Source organism: Carassius auratus, chromosome 35 (genome assembly GCF_003368295.1).
Source record: "Carassius auratus strain Wakin chromosome 35, ASM336829v1, whole genome shotgun sequence".
In the NCBI taxonomy this organism is placed as follows: domain Eukaryota; kingdom Metazoa; phylum Chordata; class Actinopteri; order Cypriniformes; family Cyprinidae; genus Carassius; species Carassius auratus.
The window spans coordinates 12,163,511-12,184,005 of record NC_039277.1 but is presented as its reverse complement, the minus strand read 5'-3'; the positions used below and the strand labels follow the sequence as shown (position 1 = coordinate 12,184,005).

Below are 20,495 nucleotides of genomic sequence, written 5' to 3'. Positions count from 1 at the left end.
ATCAAATATTGAAGTAAATCATTGATCAAATATGAAAGTCTATGTCCCATTGATTGTACATTTCCAATAGCCTCACCTTGCTCATCTTGCTCTTGCTGTCAGCAGTGAGAAAGGACATATTATTAATTTCGTTCATCACCACAAAGTTTTGCTCCTCTCGCTTGAAATTCTGCACAGAGAATGAGAAGATCAGTGAGGTACACAGAAATGTAGGTTGTTGTTTTCGAATGTCATTTGTTGCGGTTTCAAATAATTTGAACGCTGATACTGTGAGATGCAATGAGTTGTTGTTTTTTTTGTTTTGTTTTTTTAAATAGTCAGACAGTTGTCTCTTACATGAGATTTGGACCAGAAGATGAAGACCTCTCCCACCATGCGGAACAGCTCCTCAGCATCTGGGTCCCGGAACGTCAGCCATCTTGCTCTAAAACCAATGTGACAGTTAAAATGTCAAGACAGTTAAAAATGAACAGCGGTGCTCTGGCCGATCGTTATGCGCATCTCTTCAGTAAAGCCGGTTCTCCAATCAGCGTTAATTTCCAGGTGCATGATTTCACATAGAGCAGCTGTTACTACACAGAGCCGTTGTTAACTGAGAAGATGCACAAATCCACGTTCATTTTCAGCGTTTATTTGTGCATCTTCTCTATTAACAATGGCTCTGTGTAGTAACAGTGGCTCTATGTGAAATCACGCACCTGATGGAATTTACCGCTGATTAGAAAACCAGCTTTACTGACGAGAAGCGCATAACGATCGGCCGATCGTGATCGGAGCACCCCTAAAAATGAATCCATTGAAGAAAAAAACCACACAGGAACCACAAAATACCTGTTGTTATCCACATAGCGGATGAGAAGAGGGTAAAGCGCATACAGGTCCCTACAGAGAACTGCAAATTCATCTCTTATAGTTCCTTCCTCCTCGTCCCCCTCAGACTTCCCCTCCATGCGCAGGTGCTCCTCCTCAGCCACTACTTTAGCCGTACGCTTCTTCAGCTTCTCCATGGTGGGAATAAAATGGGATTTAAGCATCTCTGGTTTGGCTCGGCTTACAATGGGCTGGGAGAACACTGGATTGAGACAAGGATAATTACGTTGAAGATCAGGCACTGAAACTAAAATACAAGCACAGAGTTGAAAATGACAACTTCTCGTACCTGCAAGCCTCTTCATCCAGGAAGCTTCGTCAATTCCCAAGTTGTTGATCACAATTTTCATGATACTTCCCAGGAGCTGGTTGAGTTGATCGGAGGTGACGTCTGTACACAACTTACCCTCCAATTCAGGAAAGTTCTCCACCCCTCTCTCCCACCAGCGGGGCAGATAGTTACACAGCATGGGCAGGGTGACCTCGATCACATGCGGCATCTCAGTGTAGCGGGCCCCCGATTCAGCCAGGTCCCCTATCTCTTTCAACAATATGTCTAGCTCAGGAATATCACACAGCTCCTGGACATGGTTCGGAAGGCCCAGGACTGTAGATAAAAGGAGGAATAAAAGTCAGAAACAAATAAAGAAATAAACACTGTGTGTGTGTGTGTATATATATCACGGTTTCGGTACAGTTCGTTATATACTTTCTAATAAAAAAAAAAAAAAGAAGAATATTCCATCCAAGTTCAAGCAACAGCACAAATAAATACAATAGAGTAAAGATACAAACAATAAACAGTGATTTTCAGTTTTCTTTTTTTTGGCAGGTCTAGCATAAGTTTTTAGGTACCGAAATTGAATAAAGTAATCAAATGTAAAACAGTATTGCACATTGGACTGTATAAATTAAAGAGTATTCTTTATTAGAGTTGCAAAAGCTTTTTAATCAAGAGCAGTGAGTGATTTGTTTGTTATTGCTGTTCGCTTAATATAAAGACTGGAAGGCCTGCCTTCAGCCCGCTATGTCTGCTGTAGAATACTGACCAAGATGGGAATTTTGACATAATTTTTGACTGAATTTTCCATTTAAGCAATTATTCAGAGAGAGCTTAATATTTGGGCGCATTCTGAGGCATGGGTGAGCACATGCACAATTCTTCTAACTGCGTGCGCAAGCTCATGTCCTTTAGCTCTGAAATTTTAAACATTATACAGTCTATGGTTTAAATTGACAAAGCTCAAATGACTTTAGTTTAAATACATATTAATGTGTGCTGTTCAGGTTTCATCTGTGCACGCAAGCGCACACTATCAGCACGCGGATGATGACGGAATAAATGACTGCTCATATTCCAGAAAAAGGCATTCACATTGATCAAGAGTGAATGATTTGTCCAGGTTTTTTTTTATTTTATTATGATTTTTTTTTTTATTGCTGTTGTTGTAATGTCTGGGAATCCAGAATGCGCATCCATCAACAGAAACATAGATTAGACAAACCCTCTTTGTTTTACGTGCTAAACCATATTTACAGATGATTTGTCAGTTTAAGATGAACCGCGGTCTCAGTGCGTGGTGAAATGAACGGTTCGGGGTTTTTTTAGCGAATCGTGCCACCCCTAATATATATAAATATACATGTTTATTTCTGTATTTGTTTCAGACAGAATCCTTCAGAAATTATCTGAAATCCAAATACCATCTGATATGCTGATCTAGTGCTCAAGAAATATTTCTTATTATTATCAATATTGAAAGCAGTTGTGCTGCCTAATACTTTTTTTTCAGAATTCTTTGATAAATAGAGTTGAAAAGAATAGCATTAATACTAAATGTATTTTATCATCTTTTAAACGTTTGTGTAGGTGCAAAGAAAGGACTTACTAGCTCTTTCTCTGGGTGTCTTGGTAGTGTACACTGAAAATGCATTGTATTCATTAAGATGGGGCTCAAGGTAGGCCACAGGCATGGCTGCAGCGAGATGAGCAAGACATTCTCCAAGTGCTGGTCTATGCCTGAAGTAAATATAGAGGAAAGCTATAGAAACCTCAACCATAGTCCCATCAAAAACAGACTTATACTCACACACATTAGACTCAAACAGACCTTTCTGCATGAGGTGTTTTTACAGTTCCAGAAGAGTAGATACTACACATGATTCGGTAGCAGGACATCTGCAAATCGTCCACTAATAGAAGCAAGAGGAGACACGTTAATTTTACTACATTATTTAATAATCAAATAATGGCGCATTTAGTTTCCAAAAAAGTCCTTACGGATAACATCATCTCCAAATTGGTGTTGAGCGATGTGGTCAAACAGTGAAGTAAGGACAGGGAGCAGAGCTGTTGTGGTGTAGTTAATATTCTGGGACACTCCTTTCACCGGCTGAGAGACAAAAAGCAAACGGACTCGTGCCATGCAAAAACAATGCAGCAAATGAACCTTGTCTTATACAGTAAGTATTCCTCAAGCTGTACCTGATTGCCTTTGGAAAGTTTGCCAAGTTTGAGGTTCTCCACCATCTTTTCAATGTCGTCAGCTGCACTCTCAAAGAACAAACGCAGCCCTGCTTTTACGATCTCAGGTCCGGATTTCATCACTGTTCTGTTAACATCAGAGAAATGAAAAAAAAGACATTTAACTGCTGTGCAACCTTTCTCCACTTTGACTGGAAATTCATTTCGGCGACTTTCAGTACCTGGCATCAAGTGACCGTGCAAGGATATGAAGGCAGTTGACAATAGCAGGTGCATCCGTACCTGTGAATCACAAATAGATGGTATTACATCAAGGACAGAAATTATTATTATTATTATTATTTTTTTTTTTTACCCATAAACACTGTTTAGATCAGTGGTTTTCAAACCCTGGGTCGCAAGACTTGAAAAAATGGGTCGCCAGGATTATTTAAGGAAAATGGATTATATATGGATTTAACAAAGTTCAAGACTCATGGAAGAAGGAAACGGGAACTATCAAAATTACCTTTAATAACTAATTTATTGTCAAATAAAAATGTTTTATTATTAAATATGAAAATATTTTAATAATATTTGGAAAGATTGTATAAAAATAAAACAAAATATTATTTAAAAAAATCGTCTCTCTCTTTAAAAAAGTTTGAAAACCACTACTTTAGATTAGATTACCAAATTAGATGCTCTACTTGATGCTTGATGGAAATCAACACACAAAATGAAAGGAAAAACATTAAGCAGTAAGAAAACAGAATGGAAAAGTTATGGAGGACAGCAGAGTAGATATCTTACCAAAGAGAAACACTCTGTGTCGCACCAGGGCAGACATCTTACAGAAGATGCTGATACCGAATTAAAGGAAACCAAGGGAACATAAAGAATGAATATGAGAGAAGTAGAAAAAATGATAGCAGCCAGAAGAACATGGTGAAATAAAAGGTTTAAAATAAACTAATATGAAATATAATTAAAAGTAACAAAACACATGACGTAATAAGATTTGGTCTTGTATTTGACATACACATCATTTTGGACTGGTGTGTTGTTACCTTGCAATCATCTCTTTTTCCTTGTTTGAGGCATGTCCGCCACTGCCCAGGATTTTGGCCGGCGTGGAAAGGAAGTAGAGGCAGTGGTTTTTAAAATATTGATTTATCAAAGGCAAAAGAATCTGAGGATGACAGAAAAAAACACACAAACAATATAAACAGTCATGTGCTAATACTCAAATGCTGAAAGATTTCTAGGGCGTATAGACCACTAGAGACCGACCTTGGCAAAGAACTTGATCTCTTGTTCGTGCGGCGACTTTTCCACACGGCCGCTGCTCACAACGGCCTCTGTAAACACAAACGTCACAGGAAACTAATCTCAGTTCATACACAAATTCTTGCAATAAGGATAAAGGACAAGGTTAAAGGATAAAAAGTTTTACCAAGATGTGCTATGAATTCCTGGGCAATATCCATCCACTTCAGCAGCTTCTGTAGGAAGCCATACGCAAAGCGCTTCTCAATAGATGAAATGTCACTTTCCATATCCTTGAGGCCTCTGGACAGACATATTTTAGTCCGTAAGAATTACAGCAATTACATTATTCTGGAGTATATATGATTTTTTAGTTGCTCCTGTACCTTGTCACAGCATATCCGTTAAGCTGCAGAAATTTAAGCAGCTCATATGCCTTCTCCCTATCTCGAGCCTTTTCTTTAGCCGTCAGTGTGTCATAAGGCACAAGTAAAGGGTGTGTCCCGCCCCCTAATTCAAAATACATTAAGAGAGATGTTAAAGAACTATAAGAACACAGCTAAACAATTTTAAAAAGTCGTTTACTGATGAGGCATTGGAGAAATGCAAACCTTTTGTTTGTAACTCCATTTTCTTTTTGCGCCCCCAGGTGTTGTGATAATTTTCTGCAAGCTGCTCTGCCATGGACTAGATCACATAGTGTGCAGTCAGCCACGATGCTCTCTATTGTATTGAAATGGTGATATTGAACTAAATGGGAATGTTTATTAGCACTGTGTACCTGTAGCTCTCTGGATAGTGTCATGCCTGAGATATCAATGGGCTGAGGGCTGTAGCCATGACTGGGGTCATAGGTCGCCTATGAAAAGAAATTAATTATGATATTACACTCACATTAAGAGTATCAATTACTATATGTTATTTGTCATGTAATATGAGAAACTTAGATACAGCAGTAATGCAGATAGTATTTGATTAGTATCTCAAGATATTTTCCAACTTTGTCCTTACCTGTGCAGTCTGTGAGATCTTGCGAGAGGTCTTCTTCTCCATTTTCTCATCATCTCCATCTCTGGCTTTGTCCAAGGTCCACTCCCACGCAATCATGGCCTTGATGGACTCTTTAATGGGCCAGCGATAGATTTCTTTATCCTAATGCAAATATTATAGAATTCAAACATATGAAATAATAAACAAAAAGGTCTGAGAGTGAGTCAGATATCCCATCTTTTGTCTTTTTTTTTTACTTTTATGTTGAAATTGTGGTTCCTAATATATGTTTTTGGTTTATCTTTGTTAAATTTGTTGATTCTGCACTTGTATTGAGTCCTCCCTTGTTTTTCCGGGTTTCACCATAGTTACAGTGAGGCTGAAAATCTAATATTATATGATGTCTTGTTACCTTTTCAGAGAAGGTTTTGTAAGGCCTGAGCATGGGATGAGTCTTGGCATTTTCGTCCAGCACCTCACCAAAAGTCCAGTTGTTTTGAATCTGATGGATTATAAGGCACTGGTAAGACTCTCACACAAATAAATAAATAAATACATAAATCAGACAGTAACCATCTAGGAACCACCTACATCATAACATACCACACAGAACCCCATAGCATTTTGTTATAAATAAATAAATAAATAAGTGAACAAATAATAAAATACTACCTTTTCAAAAGCCCATCTGTCATGTGTGTATTCTGCATATCTGTTGATGAAACCGTCCAGCTTCTCAGGAATGATAGTGCTATAAAAAGAGAACATTAAAACAGCATAAGAAATCAAATATTTGAATTTTCTATCTTTCTAGAATATTCTCTCTCACAAAAAAAAAAAATATATATATATATATAATAATGAAATGTACTTGGTTGTATCCACAGGTTTGGGGTCAAAGTTGCCCTCAGCATCGACAGAGGCCTTTTTCTCTGTTTTGGAGGAGTAACTGGCATCCACATAATCAGGAGGAATCGCACCAGCAATCGCACATATACAAGGCATGGCAATTTTGAATAGCTCTGCATCAAATTTCTGTTGGTAGACACAAATTAGAAAAGCTACAATGTTACTACGTCTGTTCACTCTACTTTGGGACATATTAACTCTCTCAAACAGCTCAGTAACAGCATCTTCTTTATCTATTACACAAAAGAGGCTGTATTCCCACCTTGTGGGCCAGAGATTCAAAAATTCCCCAAAAGAGTTTACGGGTCAGATGAAGCTCTTCCTCTGATGATACGCCAAAGTTAGCCCAGCCATTGGGCAAACAATAGTACTTCCAACAGCGCTCATAATGATTAGTAAGCAGCTGCAAAATAATCACACACAGATGAGATAACTGTAGAAACCAGTTTTTTAAATGAAAAGTACAGATGTATGATAATATGATGCCATACCTTAAGGGGCATTTTAGCATACTCGTTCAGAATCGGCACGTCAAATACCAGCCGCCTGAGGAGGTGCTGGAGCATGGAGGGACGCAGGTACCTGTACAGCAAACATTACACAATAAACAAAATTATGTTGAGTCACCAGTAAAATTAGGAAACGTGCACACTTGTTGTTTTGTTGCTGTTTGCTGCAGTGAATAACACTGACCTGCACAAAGACATGAGGCATTCCTCAATTACATCTCTCTGAGCTTTGGTAAGAGAGCGTCCTCGGGACAGCCTGTAGATGGTGTGGAGCATGGAGTCGATCATGATGGCACGGTGGTCCGTGCCGGCAAATAAAGGAGCACATTTAGTGATGAGAGGAAGCACTGCGGAGCACAGGTAACGGTTCAGAGCCAGGGCCATTTCTGTAGTGCTGAACGCAGCCTTAAAGAAAGAACAGGATAGTAATTGGGAGAGTACTTCAGACAGTTATGTACGTAGAATGTTGCAAGCTAAACTTGAACCCACATTTCTCATGTGAACACCACAGCTCAACATATCTCATATAATTTGAATGCAATTACAGGCAGCGTTTTCTTAGTGAAGAAAGATACAGATAAGATACAGATATCTTACTGTGTCTAAGGAAGCTGCAGCTCTCATGTCAGGCAGAAAGCCCACTTCCAGTACATGCAACAGAAAGTCCTGGTTGTCGATGCCATAAACTCTGTCCAGGAACAGGACCATTGGTGCTTTATGATCAGGCACAAAACTGGCAGACATCTTTGGCTCAATGATGCTGTTATCTGAAATATAATGAGTAAAACAGAAAGTGTGAGAATGGTAAGAATACATGAATCGAACTACAAGCTTTAAACTGATCATTACCTTTCCCAAAAGCAGGTATCTGGAATGACAAGCTGATCACACCAACCAGATCCTCAATAGGCACCAGAGACCTAAGAATGGCTCTGATTCTCAAAGCCTCACCTTTTCCAGCTTGGATCAACTATACAAGAAAGGAAGCATGAGACATTTAATTAAGCAGATTTCATTTAGTATCACTCAATCTTTGGCATACAAATGCACTTACATGCATCTCAGGTGCACAGCGACCCAGCAAATCAATTAGAGCTGAGTAAAAGGACATGATGGCATTTCCCAGGTGCACTCTGTTCTCCTCATGCTGTTCCTCACCTCCAAACCTGACACAACATAAACAAGAAACACTGCGAAACCTTTCTACATACCACTGGGAAATCTAACAGTAACAAAGCATCACACAGGGTGACTTTATCAGGATAAAATGGATTAATAATAGAACACAGTAATGTAGTACAGAGATGCTTTGCACTCACATGGGGAAGCGTCTGTCTTTTTTAACAGTGGGTCCATCTCTTGCAGGATCCTCGGAGATCTTAATAGCTTCTTCAATGGCAGCAAGCAGACCGTTGCCCCCTTCTCCTCTCAATGCGGGACCAAAACACTCAGGCCTCCTGATCAGCAGTCGGACCACCACATTAGCATTCTCCTCCACACTCTCTCCTGAAATGAAAATATTATACAAAACGTATATAGCTATACCATAAATTTCTATTATAATTTTTTTATGGTGTTCCTGTGGCTCAGTGGTAGAGCATTGTGTTAGCAGCGCAAAAGGTTGTAGGTTCGATTCCCAGGGAACACATGTTAGGTAAAATATGTATAGCCTGAATGCACTGTAAGTCACTTTGGATAAAAGCGTCTGCCAAATGCATAAATGTAAATGTCATCATATTAAGACTCTCACATTAACAAGCAAACCAGAGTATACAGTATCTAATGTATGCAAACTACACGTCTCTTCTTTGTTCAGTTACAACCATCATCACATCATAAATACAAACCATTAACAAATACAGCGAACCGCAGGAAATCCAGATACTTCTCGCCTCCGCATGGATTCCACCCAATATCTGGGTAACCTTTTGATAAGAGCATAGGGCAGCTTTGCAAGCCACAACCTGCCAAGTACTTCACCACCTGGATATACAGAGAGAGAGAGAAAAAAAAGGAGTTTTCTGCAGGCCACAAAAAAAACTGAAAAAAAAATATCTATTTGTACTTTAGGTTGACACACCATCTCCAAGTCTTGCTCTTGGAGAGCCAGGGCAAGTTCATTGTTATCAATACAGGATGCAGCAGCAACATCAAGAGGAGTGGAGCCACGCATTCCTGAAAAATTGTTTACTGGTTTATTGATGCGACCCTAAATAGTTCACATTTATAGGTGAATATAATAAAATTAAATTAGATTTACTCCAGTTATAACTAGGCTGAACATAAAAGCACATACTGCAGATTAAAAGTTATTAAAAACGAAAGCTTAAAAAGGTGAGTTTCTTTCAGAATCAGGCTTTACCCAGCCCAATCCCACTGTTCTGCAGGAGGTAGCCCAGGTGATCGAACATTGAGCGCTGATTCTGTCTGCTGATACGGCAGAAATAACACAGGAAACGGCAGCAGTTGGTCACCATTCGCGGAAATCTGATCTCCTGCTCAGAGCAAATGCAAATTAAATTTTTTAAATCTTTCAAACCAATCAAATGTTTTAATTTCACGTAAAAATTAGACTTTTAAAAATGGCATGCCTTGGAATCTCCACCTCCGAGTACGTTCACCATAACCTCCATGACCGTCTCGTGCATCCCCAGAGCTCTCATCAGGTTGGGGTGCTGGTAGAATACCCTGTTGCTCATAATATTTCTGAAAAAGAAAGACGGACGGTGTCTATCAGTTAATTTTGTTACTTGCTGAAGTTGAATGACTTTTTTAGGATGCAATCATGCACTCACCCAATACTTTGGATCATCAGCCTTTCCTCTTCAGGCCCCATCTGTACGATGAGCAGGGAGCGGATCTGTCCCAGACACTCCAGTAGCTCCATTGTGTCTTGCACAGATACTGCATTGATAATGTAGGCTTTGGGCAATGCTCGGATCAGCTCACCCAGGGCGTCGTACTGCCGGTGTAGCAGACTGAACATGAGCCGCACCAGCTCAGGGTTCTGAATGAAAGACTCCTGAGCCCAGTGGATCATAGTGTGGGAGATCAGCTCCTGAAGAGTGTCTGTGACACAAGATCAAAAGTTTGTGTAATTATGCTACGGAAAAAAAAATCTAATGTGAATCGCTGAAGTCTAATATGAAGTAAAAATAATTTACTGGGCTTTTTATCTTCTTCAGGTTCAGGCTCAGCCTCCGGCTTCTTTCTCAAGCTCTTAACTTTCTCCACTAGTCTCAGAAGGCGCCCATGGAGAGAGGTGTCTACCTCCTCTTCCTGCTCCTCCTCTTCAATATGAACCCCTATAACAGAGAAGGATAATACATGTGACTCCCTACATTACGTTTGACAATAGTGACGCCTTAGAGTGTTTGGAAACAGGAATGATGTGGAAACAGGAATGATACGTTAGTAGCAACAAACGAGGTCTAATTATATTGTTCTTCATATGAAACAGCGTCAGTATATGTTCTCTGAAAAGGGATTATTCTGTATGGTTAAACTGACCACAGTGAGCCAAAAGGTCATGGTGAAAGGTCAGCAGGCCATTCCGGACTTCCTCAGGAACAGGGCAGTCTTCCTCCTCTGGACTGTTCTTAAAACTCATCAACATGTACACCTGAATAAAAAGTGTAAGTGTAAATGTTAGCTCTTTTTTTCTCTGGACAGAAAATGCAGACTTGGTATAAATATATATATATATATATATATATATATATATATATATAAAAAAGCTAGGCCGCTCTCTCCAGGGCGGCTGAACATTACCTGTTCCTGTGGAGGGGAGCGGAATTCCCGGGTCTTGCGGGCTGTTTCTGCTGCACTCATCGTAAAGGCCTGCATGAGCTCATTATATCGGTGTCTCTGATTGGTCTGCACCAGGTTGACAAACCTGTCCGAGAAAGCAATAATGGCTTCAACTCTGTGACGCAGCTCACAGTCACAAAAATATTGCAGGAGGGTACACATCTAAGGATGAGAAAGACAGAAAAATCTAAAAGTCAGAGATATACTAAGACGCATGAAAGTCTTCAATCAGTAGTACTTCACCTGAAGTTTAACAGACTCAGGAAGCTTCATGTGCAGCAGTCCCTCTCCCACATCCTCCTCTTCCTTCACTTCTGCCTCTGCTGCACCAGTGTCTTTCTCATCTTCTCTATCTGTTGTTTTCTCTCTATCCGTTTTTTCCACAGCATGTTCAATCTCTTTCCCTTCCATTCCCACCTGCCCTTCGTCTTCCTCCTCCTCAGGTTCGAGATCATCTTCTTCCTCAAGCTCTTCTTCCTCTTCCTCTCCCATTCCTTCATCCAGCAGCTCTCCCTCATTTTCACCCTCTACTTGCTCCTCTTCCTCTTTCACCTCCATTCCTTCCTCTTTGCAGACCAGCTGCTGCTCGGCATCTCCAATTTTGGTGGCCTCCAGTTCTTCAGCCAGGTTCTCACCATCAGTGAAGACGGATGGTTCGATCAGCTTCAGGATGTGTTTGACGTCATTGTCATCAAACACGCCCATTATTAGAAGAGTGCTGATGAGCTTCAGAATGGGCACAAAGTGAAACTCGACGCTGCCTCCAACGGGATCCCGCATGGCCTGGCCACCGTCCTGCACAGCTTCTGTAAGCATGCTGAGAGCATGGTCTTTAAGCATCTACAGTACAGAAAGACAAAAAGAGTCAGCAAAAGAAAACTAAAAAACTAAAGAAGCCAATTTTATGGAAGTCTTCACAACAAGACACCAATCTAATTTCCTCCACCTACCTGCAGGGGTATGATGGGGCTGAGGGTGTAGAGGTCTGCATTAGTGCCCACAAACCCAGTTGGGGCGAAGTGTAGTTTGGGGCGTAGACAGGTGGTGAGGCCGACCCCAGGAAGCGCATGGGCCTTCTCAGCATCTGAATAGAGGGTGATGCTACGCGTGTCATCCGTCATGGGCACAATGAACTCCTTATTAGTCATGAGACGGTTGCGCTTGGCAGATTCGAGGTGCATGGAGATGAGCAAGTCGTAGTAGCCACTGCGGATGGGGCCGGGAAGGTAGGTGTTTTCAATGGCATAAAAGAGCTGCGATTCATCAACGTGGCTGCAGAGGGCATGTGCAACACGGTTGTTTCCCAGAGCACACACAGAGCCGTACAATTTCAGTGTGTGGTAATGGAACGTCATTAGGTCGGTGCGCTCTGACAGTTCCAGGATGTCAATGCACCTAGAGAAGAGGGGAAAAGATCATTCAAGTTATCAGTTTTGAAAGTGACATTTTTCATAACCCTTAATTATTTTATTTCAAATACTAAGGATTTTCTTTTCTATTTTCTAATGAAATAACCAGGTTATATTTTCATCTTAACGAAATACCTGTTTTCTTCTGGAATGTGCAACGCCATCATAAAAAGAGGTTCCATACAATGCACCTTCCAGCCCTGTCTCTCACTCACACGGCCAGTTTCAGGGATCAAAAAGTGATTAGGCATCCGGCTCCAGATGACAGGTGTCAACATCTGGACATCCAACCTGGGAGGACACTGAGGTACTGGGTTCTTGTGGTCGCTACGGAACATGGCCGCGGAGATGGGCATGATGTTCTGAATATAGAGAAGAAAAAGTGTAATAAAAATAAAGAGCAATTTAAATTTAAGTAACAGAAATTGCTTTAGAATGCTTGTACAATCAAAATGACATCTTTAGTACGAGATAGTGACCTTTAGTTTGCCGAGTTCCACTTGTAACATGTTCTGGCTTGACGGCAAACAAAAGACAGCAGGGAAGAGCTTAGTACTGGGTTCCACCTGAAACATAGAGAAACAGCTTAATGTCACATTATATTGAAACAAAATTATATAAATTAAGTATTTTACATTTCTTTCAGAATATTTAACATGTCAAAATGTTGTCCCTTTTCACACAATGTCAATATTGGCATCAATGAGTTTTCTACATAAACTAATATATAATATACAATAATAAAAAATACACAAAATTAAAATTTTGATCATTATGTTATTTAAAGTTTATGTACTTTTGATACATGTGTTAATCTAGTTATTTCTACATCTTAGCCTGCAAATGTACCTACAGTAGTTCCTTATGTAGTTGTCAGTTACAGGAAACAAGGGAAAGCTAATTTACTTTGAGCACTTTATCTCACCTGGTAAAAGGCATTGATCTCTTTCCCGTTGGCTGTAAAGGTCATTAGTCCTGTGTCCAGGTCCACCAAGCAGCCAATCACAAAGTCCTCCTGGCTGATGCGTGTTTGCTGTGAGCTGCTAAACTCTCCTCCCCACACCATGTAGCAGTTGCTGCGTTTTACACTGAGGAAAGCAGAGAAAAGACACGGAGATGTTCTGAGAAAAGTGACATGAAATGATTAAAGTTAAGCCTGGGTCCTTAGTCATGTATGCCTGTTCTGGTGAAAAGATACTGAAGTATGTAGCAGCATGAATGGGCTTACCTGTCATGAATGTTGCCTTTATCGTCCCCAACTGTAACGGTTACATTTCTGACTTTACCAAGATCAAAGTGTGGGTCATACTGGTGGTAGTCAGGAGTGACCCACCCTACCCATACTCCACTGGGCTCCTGTCCAGCAAACACCCGAACTGAATAATAATACTGGTGGAATGAAAAGAAGGGCTTTTGTTACACATGACAACATTGTGATGGATCAAAGTATTATTTAGATTAAATTATGCAAATGATACAAAGATATTTAGTAAAATTGAATCCATACAGTCGTTGTGTTTGAGATAATATCAGCATCATCACGATCATCTGGGACTACGTCCTCCATCAGACGAGGCACTGTTGGAACCACCGGTGGTGGGGCTATAAAAGCTGCTTTCTTGGCCTTAGAAAAAAAGCTAAAAAAAAAAAAAAAAAACACTGATATTTTGTCATTTTAGAAACGAGAGAACTACAGATCTCTGCTGTATCTTTTCGCACCCTTTCTTTTTGCTCTTCTCTGTGGTGATGTCCTTCTCATTCTCGCCCTCTCGGTTGCCAGGAAGCTCTTTCGGGACAGATGGCTCTTTTTCTTTCTCATCTTGCTCCTTGCGAGTGGCTGACTTCTTAAGGAGCTCAAATTCAGATTCGGGGTCCACCTCAAGAGCCTCATCTTCAGGGATAGTGAGGGATCGGGTGAGGGGAGAAGCTCCCACTGGCACCTTGAAAGTTTCATGGAATTCTATCGGCATGCTGAGTCTAAAGAACAAAAGGTCCGTGTTGGCATTCTGAGACCCAAACGTCCTATGGGTTAGCTTCAGACAGGGGGCGCTATCCACCGTACCATCCACAAGGGACACCTATTGAAACAAATAAAGGAGAAAAGAGTCTATTATAGTATATACAGTGGGTATAGAAAATAATCACCCCCCTTTAAAATAATGGCATTTTATTGCTACACAGCCTGAAATTAAGAAATTATGTTTTTACTCAATGCAATTAAAATTTGTTTTTTTTTCATCTAAAATGTATATTTTTCTATTTTACTTTATTTCAGCTTTGTTTTAATGAATGAAAATTATTTTTAATCATTTCACTGGATTGAGAAAATGAAGAAAGACCTGTAGCTGAGCTGTGCAGATTCACTTGAACTAAAAGTGTTTTTACCTCAATGTGAGGGTGGTCTGTTGGCACAGGCACAAACTGGGGCAAGCTCTTGCTGAACCACATGGTAATATCTCTCTTCATGTTGATGGCGAAGGGCTCAAAACCTTCCTGTAGGCCACAGATTGTAAAGTAACGCAGGCTGCTCACATTCTGCCCAAGGTTGATACGACCCACCTGGGACAGCCCCAGACTGCATACAGGGATGAAGCCTGGTCAGAAGAACAGACATTATTAAATGTAACCTAAATTAATGTCTCTTATTTTGTGACTCTTATTTTCCTTTGTGACTCTCACCTTCTCCAATCTCAATGTCTTTGAAGGCCATGTCAGATCCAGAGTCGCTGATCAGCATTTCTCCATTTAGAGTAAACATGATGTTCTGCTCCATCAGGTCGATCATGCAGCCCACGACATCACCAGACTGCCACTGTCGGCCAAACGGCTCATTTCCAATGTGCCAACGCTGAGCCTATGGTTAAAAATCAGTTATATTATATTATATTATACAGCACTATTCAGTTTCTTTTGTAAAATATATTTATATTTCACTCTGCATCCAATTTATCAAAAGTGACAGTAAACACATTGTAATGTTACAAAATATTTCTATTTCAAATAAATGTTATTCATTTAATAAACTTTCTATTCATTGAAGGATCCTGAAAAAAAAAATATTACACCGCACAACGGTTTTCACCATTGATAAAAGTAAGAAATGTTTCTTGAGCACCAAATTAGCATATTAGAATGATTTCTGAAGGAACGTATGACACTGAAGACTGAAGTAATGATGCTGACAATTCAACTTTGTCATGACAGGAATAAATTGCATCTTAAAATCCATCGAAATATAAGACAGTTATTATAGCCTTGTGACTGTAAGAGCCTTTCAAAAGCTTAAAAAGAATCTGACTGACCCTAATTGTAGTGACCTTATAGTGAAAGACAATATTACAGTTACATTTCATTTCTTTGGTGTTGATATCCTATTCAAAACTAATACTAATCAAGCTTCTTTTTAATATCTTTAGACCATAATGTAAGCTTACTGGTGCAGTGAATGACTGTAGGAGGTTCTAAAAACAAAGAAGCCTCTAAAAACGCTAATGAAATTGAAGAAGTACCTTAAACCCATTGAAGACATAGGCCAGGTCATCTGATCCCAGCTCTCTGTCTGCATGGACGCTTGGTCTCGCCCACCCAACTCTCATCTCTCCCACTGTAACCGCCTCAAACTCAAAGTACCATTTCCCCTGGGTTACGGCATAAGATTTCTCTGCCCTGAACACACGGATCTTATCACTCCGACCACTGCCAGCCCCATGTCCACCTAGAATAAACGGTCACAGAGGCTGTGATGAGTCAAATATTTACAAATACAAAACACATTGTATGGCTTTAGGTTCCCTTTGGCGAGTCTAATTTAGTGAGTGATTAGATGGGACTCACTGCTCTCCTGGTCAGGTGGCTCAATATTGTAGCCATAGCCAATCAGAGTCCGTACAGCGGCACATACACTGTCGCGATTGGTCTTTTTTGTCTTTTCATCCAGTAGATTGTATGGCACGAGACGGGGGTTGCGCTTGTTCACAATGTCCTAAAACAAGCAAAATCAGAAGCAAATGAAGCAAAGCCTACAGAATGATCAGGTATTAAAATGCTAATCTCATAGAATCTTCTAGTTATTATTTTTCATTTTGTACTACTTAATATTTTCAAAAGATTTTAGGAAAGAGTACTTGAGAAAATGGTTGAATGTGAGTTCTCAGGTACACAAATAAGAAAAATCTAAATTAAATTATTTTATTTTAATTTATTGTTTTTGTTTATATTTTGTTGCTCCTGGAGAAAGTGTGCAGCCCTACCTGGATAATGCTGTAAGTCCAACCTTGACGAACACGGTCTCGAGCCCAAACGTTGTGTCCATTTTCAGCAAGCCTTTCCACAAGTGTGTTCTGATTCGGTGTCAGCTTCACATGATTGAGGTCCAGAGGAGCAGGTTTGTATCCATTACATTGCATATACCTAAGAAACATGCAAAAAATATTTTATGTTCAGACAACATTATTATGCTTTTGTTTTTGTCACTGAATTATGTATTTGATTACTTACACTACTGTTACACTAAAGTTTGAGGTCATTAAGTATCTCTGATTTAAAAAAAAAAATGAATACAGTATAAACAATAACATTTTATACAATTTTAAATGTTTACATTTAACATTTTAAATAAAAATGTTAATATATAACTTTATTTAAATAAATTGTAATAATTAATTCCTGTGATGGCAAAGCTTTTTGTCGATGTTTAAAACAGCTGTACTGTTTTTTGTGGAAACGAAAGAAAAGCAGTAGTTTGAATGGTAGTGTAAACAAACACGGTTTAAGAAATTAACACTCACTTATTACTTTGTTAGTCTTAAGTGATTAGTGGTTATCAGAATATTCTTTAATACTGACGTTTTAGGAAGCTTGATCTTCTTTAAGTTCTCCTCTGCTTTTTCATCACCCATACCTACATGACATCCTAAAGCCAGAAGAGTCCTATTGAGACAATACACAGAAATTGATTAATTAACTACACAGAAACAAACATGCAGAAGCTCAGTATTTCACTCACTTCAGTGTCTCTCCAGACATTGCCAAGTTGTAGTTCTTCTCAGGCTCCGGGAGGCTCTGGAAATCCACTAGACAAGGATGCAGCTTCTTGTTGTCATCACGAAACTGAAAAATTGGTGCCAGCAGACAGTATTGAGTATTAATCGAAACAGAGAAAAATAAACAAAAAGTCATATTATTTATATAGTAAATGTTAATAGTGCACATAGTATTTTGAAATAGTCATTATATCGTTGAATTGTATTTTCATTTTTTTCTTTCATAGACTGACCAGTCCATAGGTCCAGCCCTGCTCAATTCGAGTGACGGCCCACAGCTCATGGCTGTTCTCAGCCAGTTTCTCTCTAATCCGCTCTAGATGAGGAGGAAGCACAATCTGCAGAAATAATGTAGAAGCAAAATCAATACAGCAGAAGTCACTTTATTAATAGATAACTACATTTTATGAAATCCCACCTGCACTGTGTCTACTGGGCAGGGAGTGAAGGCAGTGTGGGAAAGAGACTGGGTCGGTCCCAAAAGGTTCCGGACCCCATCGAAGTCATGCTTATACTCTTTAATGGGCTCAATACGCAGTCTATCTTTAGGCAGAACTGCCTCATAGCATGGGGCATAACCAGGAGGAGGAAGGAATTTGAAGTCTCCATGCCGCCCGCCAAGGAGAAACCGAACTCTAATGGCAAAAAATTGGAACGCAATTTTAAATTTGTCCTATTTAGGTCAGGTCCAATCTGGCTCCAGGAGGGAATAGTAACTTTCATTGAAATTAAAAGCTTTGCTCTTACTTGATCCCAGCTGAGAAGCTGACTGCAGGGAAAAAGAGACCATCCAGGTTGAAATTTTCGAACATGCCTTGAACGGGATGTCCATTGATCCGGAAGGAGATGCTAGGGACACTCAGATCCAAACAGCAGCTCACCACATCTCCAGCCGCAAGAATGTGTGGATTGGGTGAGGACACCTGACGAAGTACTCGACCTGAGAAGAGCATAATGTTATATATGAGCTCAGTGGGATATGTGCTGGAACAGATGGAGGAAGGTAATACTGACCTGTCCACAGATGTAGTCCATCAAAGCCGTACGAGTAGAGATCATCTCCAACTCCATTGCTTCCCCATCCCTCTCCTCCTCCGGGGTAGGGGCTGTAACCCTCGGTCAAAGCCCAGCCAACTCGAAGGTGACATGCCTGAGCGGTCAGGAATGGCTCCACATGGTCCACCATTAACTCGTAGTACCACTTCTTATATTGTGTAGAGCCTTCACATGTACCCAGAAAAATGTTGGGTCTCATACTGCAAAACATCAAACATTAGCTCCAGATGCCAAACAAACTAATCTACAGATCTCTTTTATGATATATCATTTGGGTTGTACTTAGTCAGACCTGGTGACATAGTTGATGATGTTGGTCTGCAGGAGGAGATCACGCCCTGGAAGCAGATTCTCAGTGATCAGATTCTGATTGGACCTGACAGCAACACCGTTGCACACACATAAAGAGCAGAGGACATCTAGAACCTACATAGAAAAGCCACAACAGAGTAAGTGGTCAGATACGATTAAAAGATGCAGTCTAGAAAATCTGGATTACAAAACGATATCAACCTTGTGATTGCGTCCATGTTTGTCCAAAAGCGCGATGATAGATTTGATGTGGTTTTCCTGGATGATGTTAAGCACCTCAGGGCTTTCAATAAGGATACAATACAGCACCTCCAGAATACCTGGCAGTTAAAATATGAAAGAATACATTATTGTTAAAAATAATTGATCGAGTGTGACAGTTAATACATTCATAATGCTACAGAAGTGTTCTATTTCAAATTCATATTGATGAACTTTCTAAAATCCTAAAATAATCCCATAATATAGATTCAAATTAATCTCAGAGGCCTCTGTTTGGAGATTTAAATAAATGATGGCTTCCTACCTGAGGATGCCTCTAAACGGTCCAGTTTGCTGACCAACCAGTCAAGATTATCACAAAACAAAGCACAGTTTGCTCTGTTTCCTCTGATCAGAGATGCTACAGGTGAAAACAATGCAAGGGGCTTTACATTTTATTTTTACAAAAACACTGAAAACACTAAATCATTAACGGCATCAGTGTGGGAAAGTATTACATGATGTATTGCATGCTAAAGTCATAAGTAACAGCCATACCCAGAAGCTCATAAAATAAGTTGACTATCTCTTTCCAGTACTCGGCTGCCTCCTCCCCGGCAAATTCTGAGAAGTGCGCCGAAGTGTTGTAGACGTTCAGTCGATCAACACAGTCTAGCACGAGACTGATCATGCCCTATTACAAAGCAGACCTTGGTAATTATACATGTATGTTTTTAAATGTTATATGCAGTGAATGTAAAGACAATATATGAATTTGTATAAATTAAATTTGACATATTTATTTGCATTTGTTTATATATTTGCCAGCATGTCTAACCTCCTCTTGGAATAGATTCTGACGGTTCCTTAAGGAGCGCAGTTTGGTCTGCTTCTCCTCATGCTCCAGCTCCTCCTCTGGAGGGCGGAAATAGAAGATGAGATCCTGCAAGGACAGAACCACAGCGTCTAGAGGCAAAGATGGGGAAGTTGGGCTTGGAGATTTACTCTTCCCTCTCAGAGAATCCAGACCCCTGTCAGAAAAACAAAACAAAACAATAATATTTATCTAATAATATGTATATTTTTATTGAATTAGAGTTAATGGTGCTAAGCTGATCTATCTGATCTCTAAATATAAGTTGGTTAGGCTAGTCAGTTTTGATGGCTTTTGGGCACTTTTTTCATCTTTCATCCTAGAAGACCATCTTAAACTACCATAGGCTGGTTTAAGATTGGATTTTTTCATACTTAATGAACTGAGTGAAGAGTCCTGTTGTGCTATAGATCATTCTAGCAGCCTGGGATTCTGCTGTTTGAGAACGTGCCACAGTCAGAGCATCATCCATGTGACCCTCTTGATGCAGTATGGCCTATGAAAAAGAAGCACACATATTAGCACTGGTGAAATCTTACTTGTGCAGTTTTAGGCCTGACTAGATTGAATTTACACTACTGGTCAAATGTTTGGAGTCAATAAGATTTCTTTTTTTGGAAGAAGTCTCTTACGATCATCAATATTATTCGGTGTCAAATGATCCTTTAGAAATAATTCCAACATGCAGATTTGGTGCTTTCTTCACCGAAACTTTTTCAGGATACTTTGATGAATATTAAGTTCAAAAGAACAGCATTCATAAATTGTCTTCACTGTTAC

The 20,495-nt window shown here is 39.8% G+C and overlaps 1 protein-coding gene across 11 annotated transcripts in view; it reads right to left on the bottom strand.

Annotated features, from left to right (window-relative positions):
- LOC113054428 (ryanodine receptor 1-like) overlaps window positions 1-20,495 on the bottom strand; it is a 50,131-nt gene that overhangs the window by 21,109 nt on the left and 8,527 nt on the right. For all 11 annotated transcript variants that reach the window (XM_026219971.1, XM_026219975.1, XM_026219977.1 and 8 more), the window contains exons 13-72: window positions 20,090-20,211; window positions 19,680-19,872; window positions 19,400-19,535; window positions 19,167-19,262; window positions 18,842-18,960; window positions 18,621-18,754; window positions 18,287-18,528; window positions 18,020-18,212; window positions 17,691-17,907; window positions 17,506-17,610; window positions 17,236-17,339; window positions 17,076-17,159; window positions 16,481-16,640; window positions 16,065-16,212; window positions 15,740-15,945; window positions 14,910-15,084; window positions 14,616-14,824; window positions 13,950-14,308; window positions 13,738-13,867; window positions 13,459-13,619; window positions 13,156-13,318; window positions 12,710-12,796; window positions 12,366-12,592; window positions 11,772-12,216; window positions 11,065-11,661; window positions 10,783-10,983; window positions 10,522-10,633; window positions 10,176-10,316; window positions 9,807-10,080; window positions 9,603-9,717; window positions 9,374-9,506; window positions 9,092-9,186; window positions 8,859-8,994; window positions 8,331-8,517; window positions 8,066-8,177; window positions 7,861-7,981; window positions 7,609-7,778; window positions 7,196-7,416; window positions 6,994-7,084; window positions 6,765-6,905; window positions 6,465-6,628; window positions 6,266-6,344; window positions 6,006-6,095; window positions 5,615-5,755; window positions 5,385-5,462; window positions 5,215-5,290; window positions 4,990-5,113; window positions 4,791-4,906; window positions 4,628-4,695; window positions 4,405-4,526; window positions 4,148-4,197; window positions 3,577-3,637; window positions 3,356-3,482; window positions 3,152-3,263; window positions 2,982-3,063; window positions 2,760-2,890; window positions 1,160-1,477; window positions 832-1,072; window positions 337-424; window positions 77-169 (exon numbers count right to left, since the gene is read on the bottom strand). In XM_026219971.1, the coding sequence (XP_026075756.1) occupies window positions 77-169; window positions 337-424; window positions 832-1,072; window positions 1,160-1,477; window positions 2,760-2,890; window positions 2,982-3,063; window positions 3,152-3,263; window positions 3,356-3,482; window positions 3,577-3,637; window positions 4,148-4,197; window positions 4,405-4,526; window positions 4,628-4,695; window positions 4,791-4,906; window positions 4,990-5,113; window positions 5,215-5,290; window positions 5,385-5,462; window positions 5,615-5,755; window positions 6,006-6,095; window positions 6,266-6,344; window positions 6,465-6,628; window positions 6,765-6,905; window positions 6,994-7,084; window positions 7,196-7,416; window positions 7,609-7,778; window positions 7,861-7,981; window positions 8,066-8,177; window positions 8,331-8,517; window positions 8,859-8,994; window positions 9,092-9,186; window positions 9,374-9,506; window positions 9,603-9,717; window positions 9,807-10,080; window positions 10,176-10,316; window positions 10,522-10,633; window positions 10,783-10,983; window positions 11,065-11,661; window positions 11,772-12,216; window positions 12,366-12,592; window positions 12,710-12,796; window positions 13,156-13,318; window positions 13,459-13,619; window positions 13,738-13,867; window positions 13,950-14,308; window positions 14,616-14,824; window positions 14,910-15,084; window positions 15,740-15,945; window positions 16,065-16,212; window positions 16,481-16,640; window positions 17,076-17,159; window positions 17,236-17,339; window positions 17,506-17,610; window positions 17,691-17,907; window positions 18,020-18,212; window positions 18,287-18,528; window positions 18,621-18,754; window positions 18,842-18,960; window positions 19,167-19,262; window positions 19,400-19,535; window positions 19,680-19,872; window positions 20,090-20,211 (9,423 nt within the window). The remainder of the gene's footprint in view (window positions 1-76; window positions 170-336; window positions 425-831; window positions 1,073-1,159; window positions 1,478-2,759; window positions 2,891-2,981; window positions 3,064-3,151; window positions 3,264-3,355; window positions 3,483-3,576; window positions 3,638-4,147; window positions 4,198-4,404; window positions 4,527-4,627; window positions 4,696-4,790; window positions 4,907-4,989; window positions 5,114-5,214; window positions 5,291-5,384; window positions 5,463-5,614; window positions 5,756-6,005; window positions 6,096-6,265; window positions 6,345-6,464; window positions 6,629-6,764; window positions 6,906-6,993; window positions 7,085-7,195; window positions 7,417-7,608; window positions 7,779-7,860; window positions 7,982-8,065; window positions 8,178-8,330; window positions 8,518-8,858; window positions 8,995-9,091; window positions 9,187-9,373; window positions 9,507-9,602; window positions 9,718-9,806; window positions 10,081-10,175; window positions 10,317-10,521; window positions 10,634-10,782; window positions 10,984-11,064; window positions 11,662-11,771; window positions 12,217-12,365; window positions 12,593-12,709; window positions 12,797-13,155; window positions 13,319-13,458; window positions 13,620-13,737; window positions 13,868-13,949; window positions 14,309-14,615; window positions 14,825-14,909; window positions 15,085-15,739; window positions 15,946-16,064; window positions 16,213-16,480; window positions 16,641-17,075; window positions 17,160-17,235; window positions 17,340-17,505; window positions 17,611-17,690; window positions 17,908-18,019; window positions 18,213-18,286; window positions 18,529-18,620; window positions 18,755-18,841; window positions 18,961-19,166; window positions 19,263-19,399; window positions 19,536-19,679; window positions 19,873-20,089; window positions 20,212-20,495) is intronic.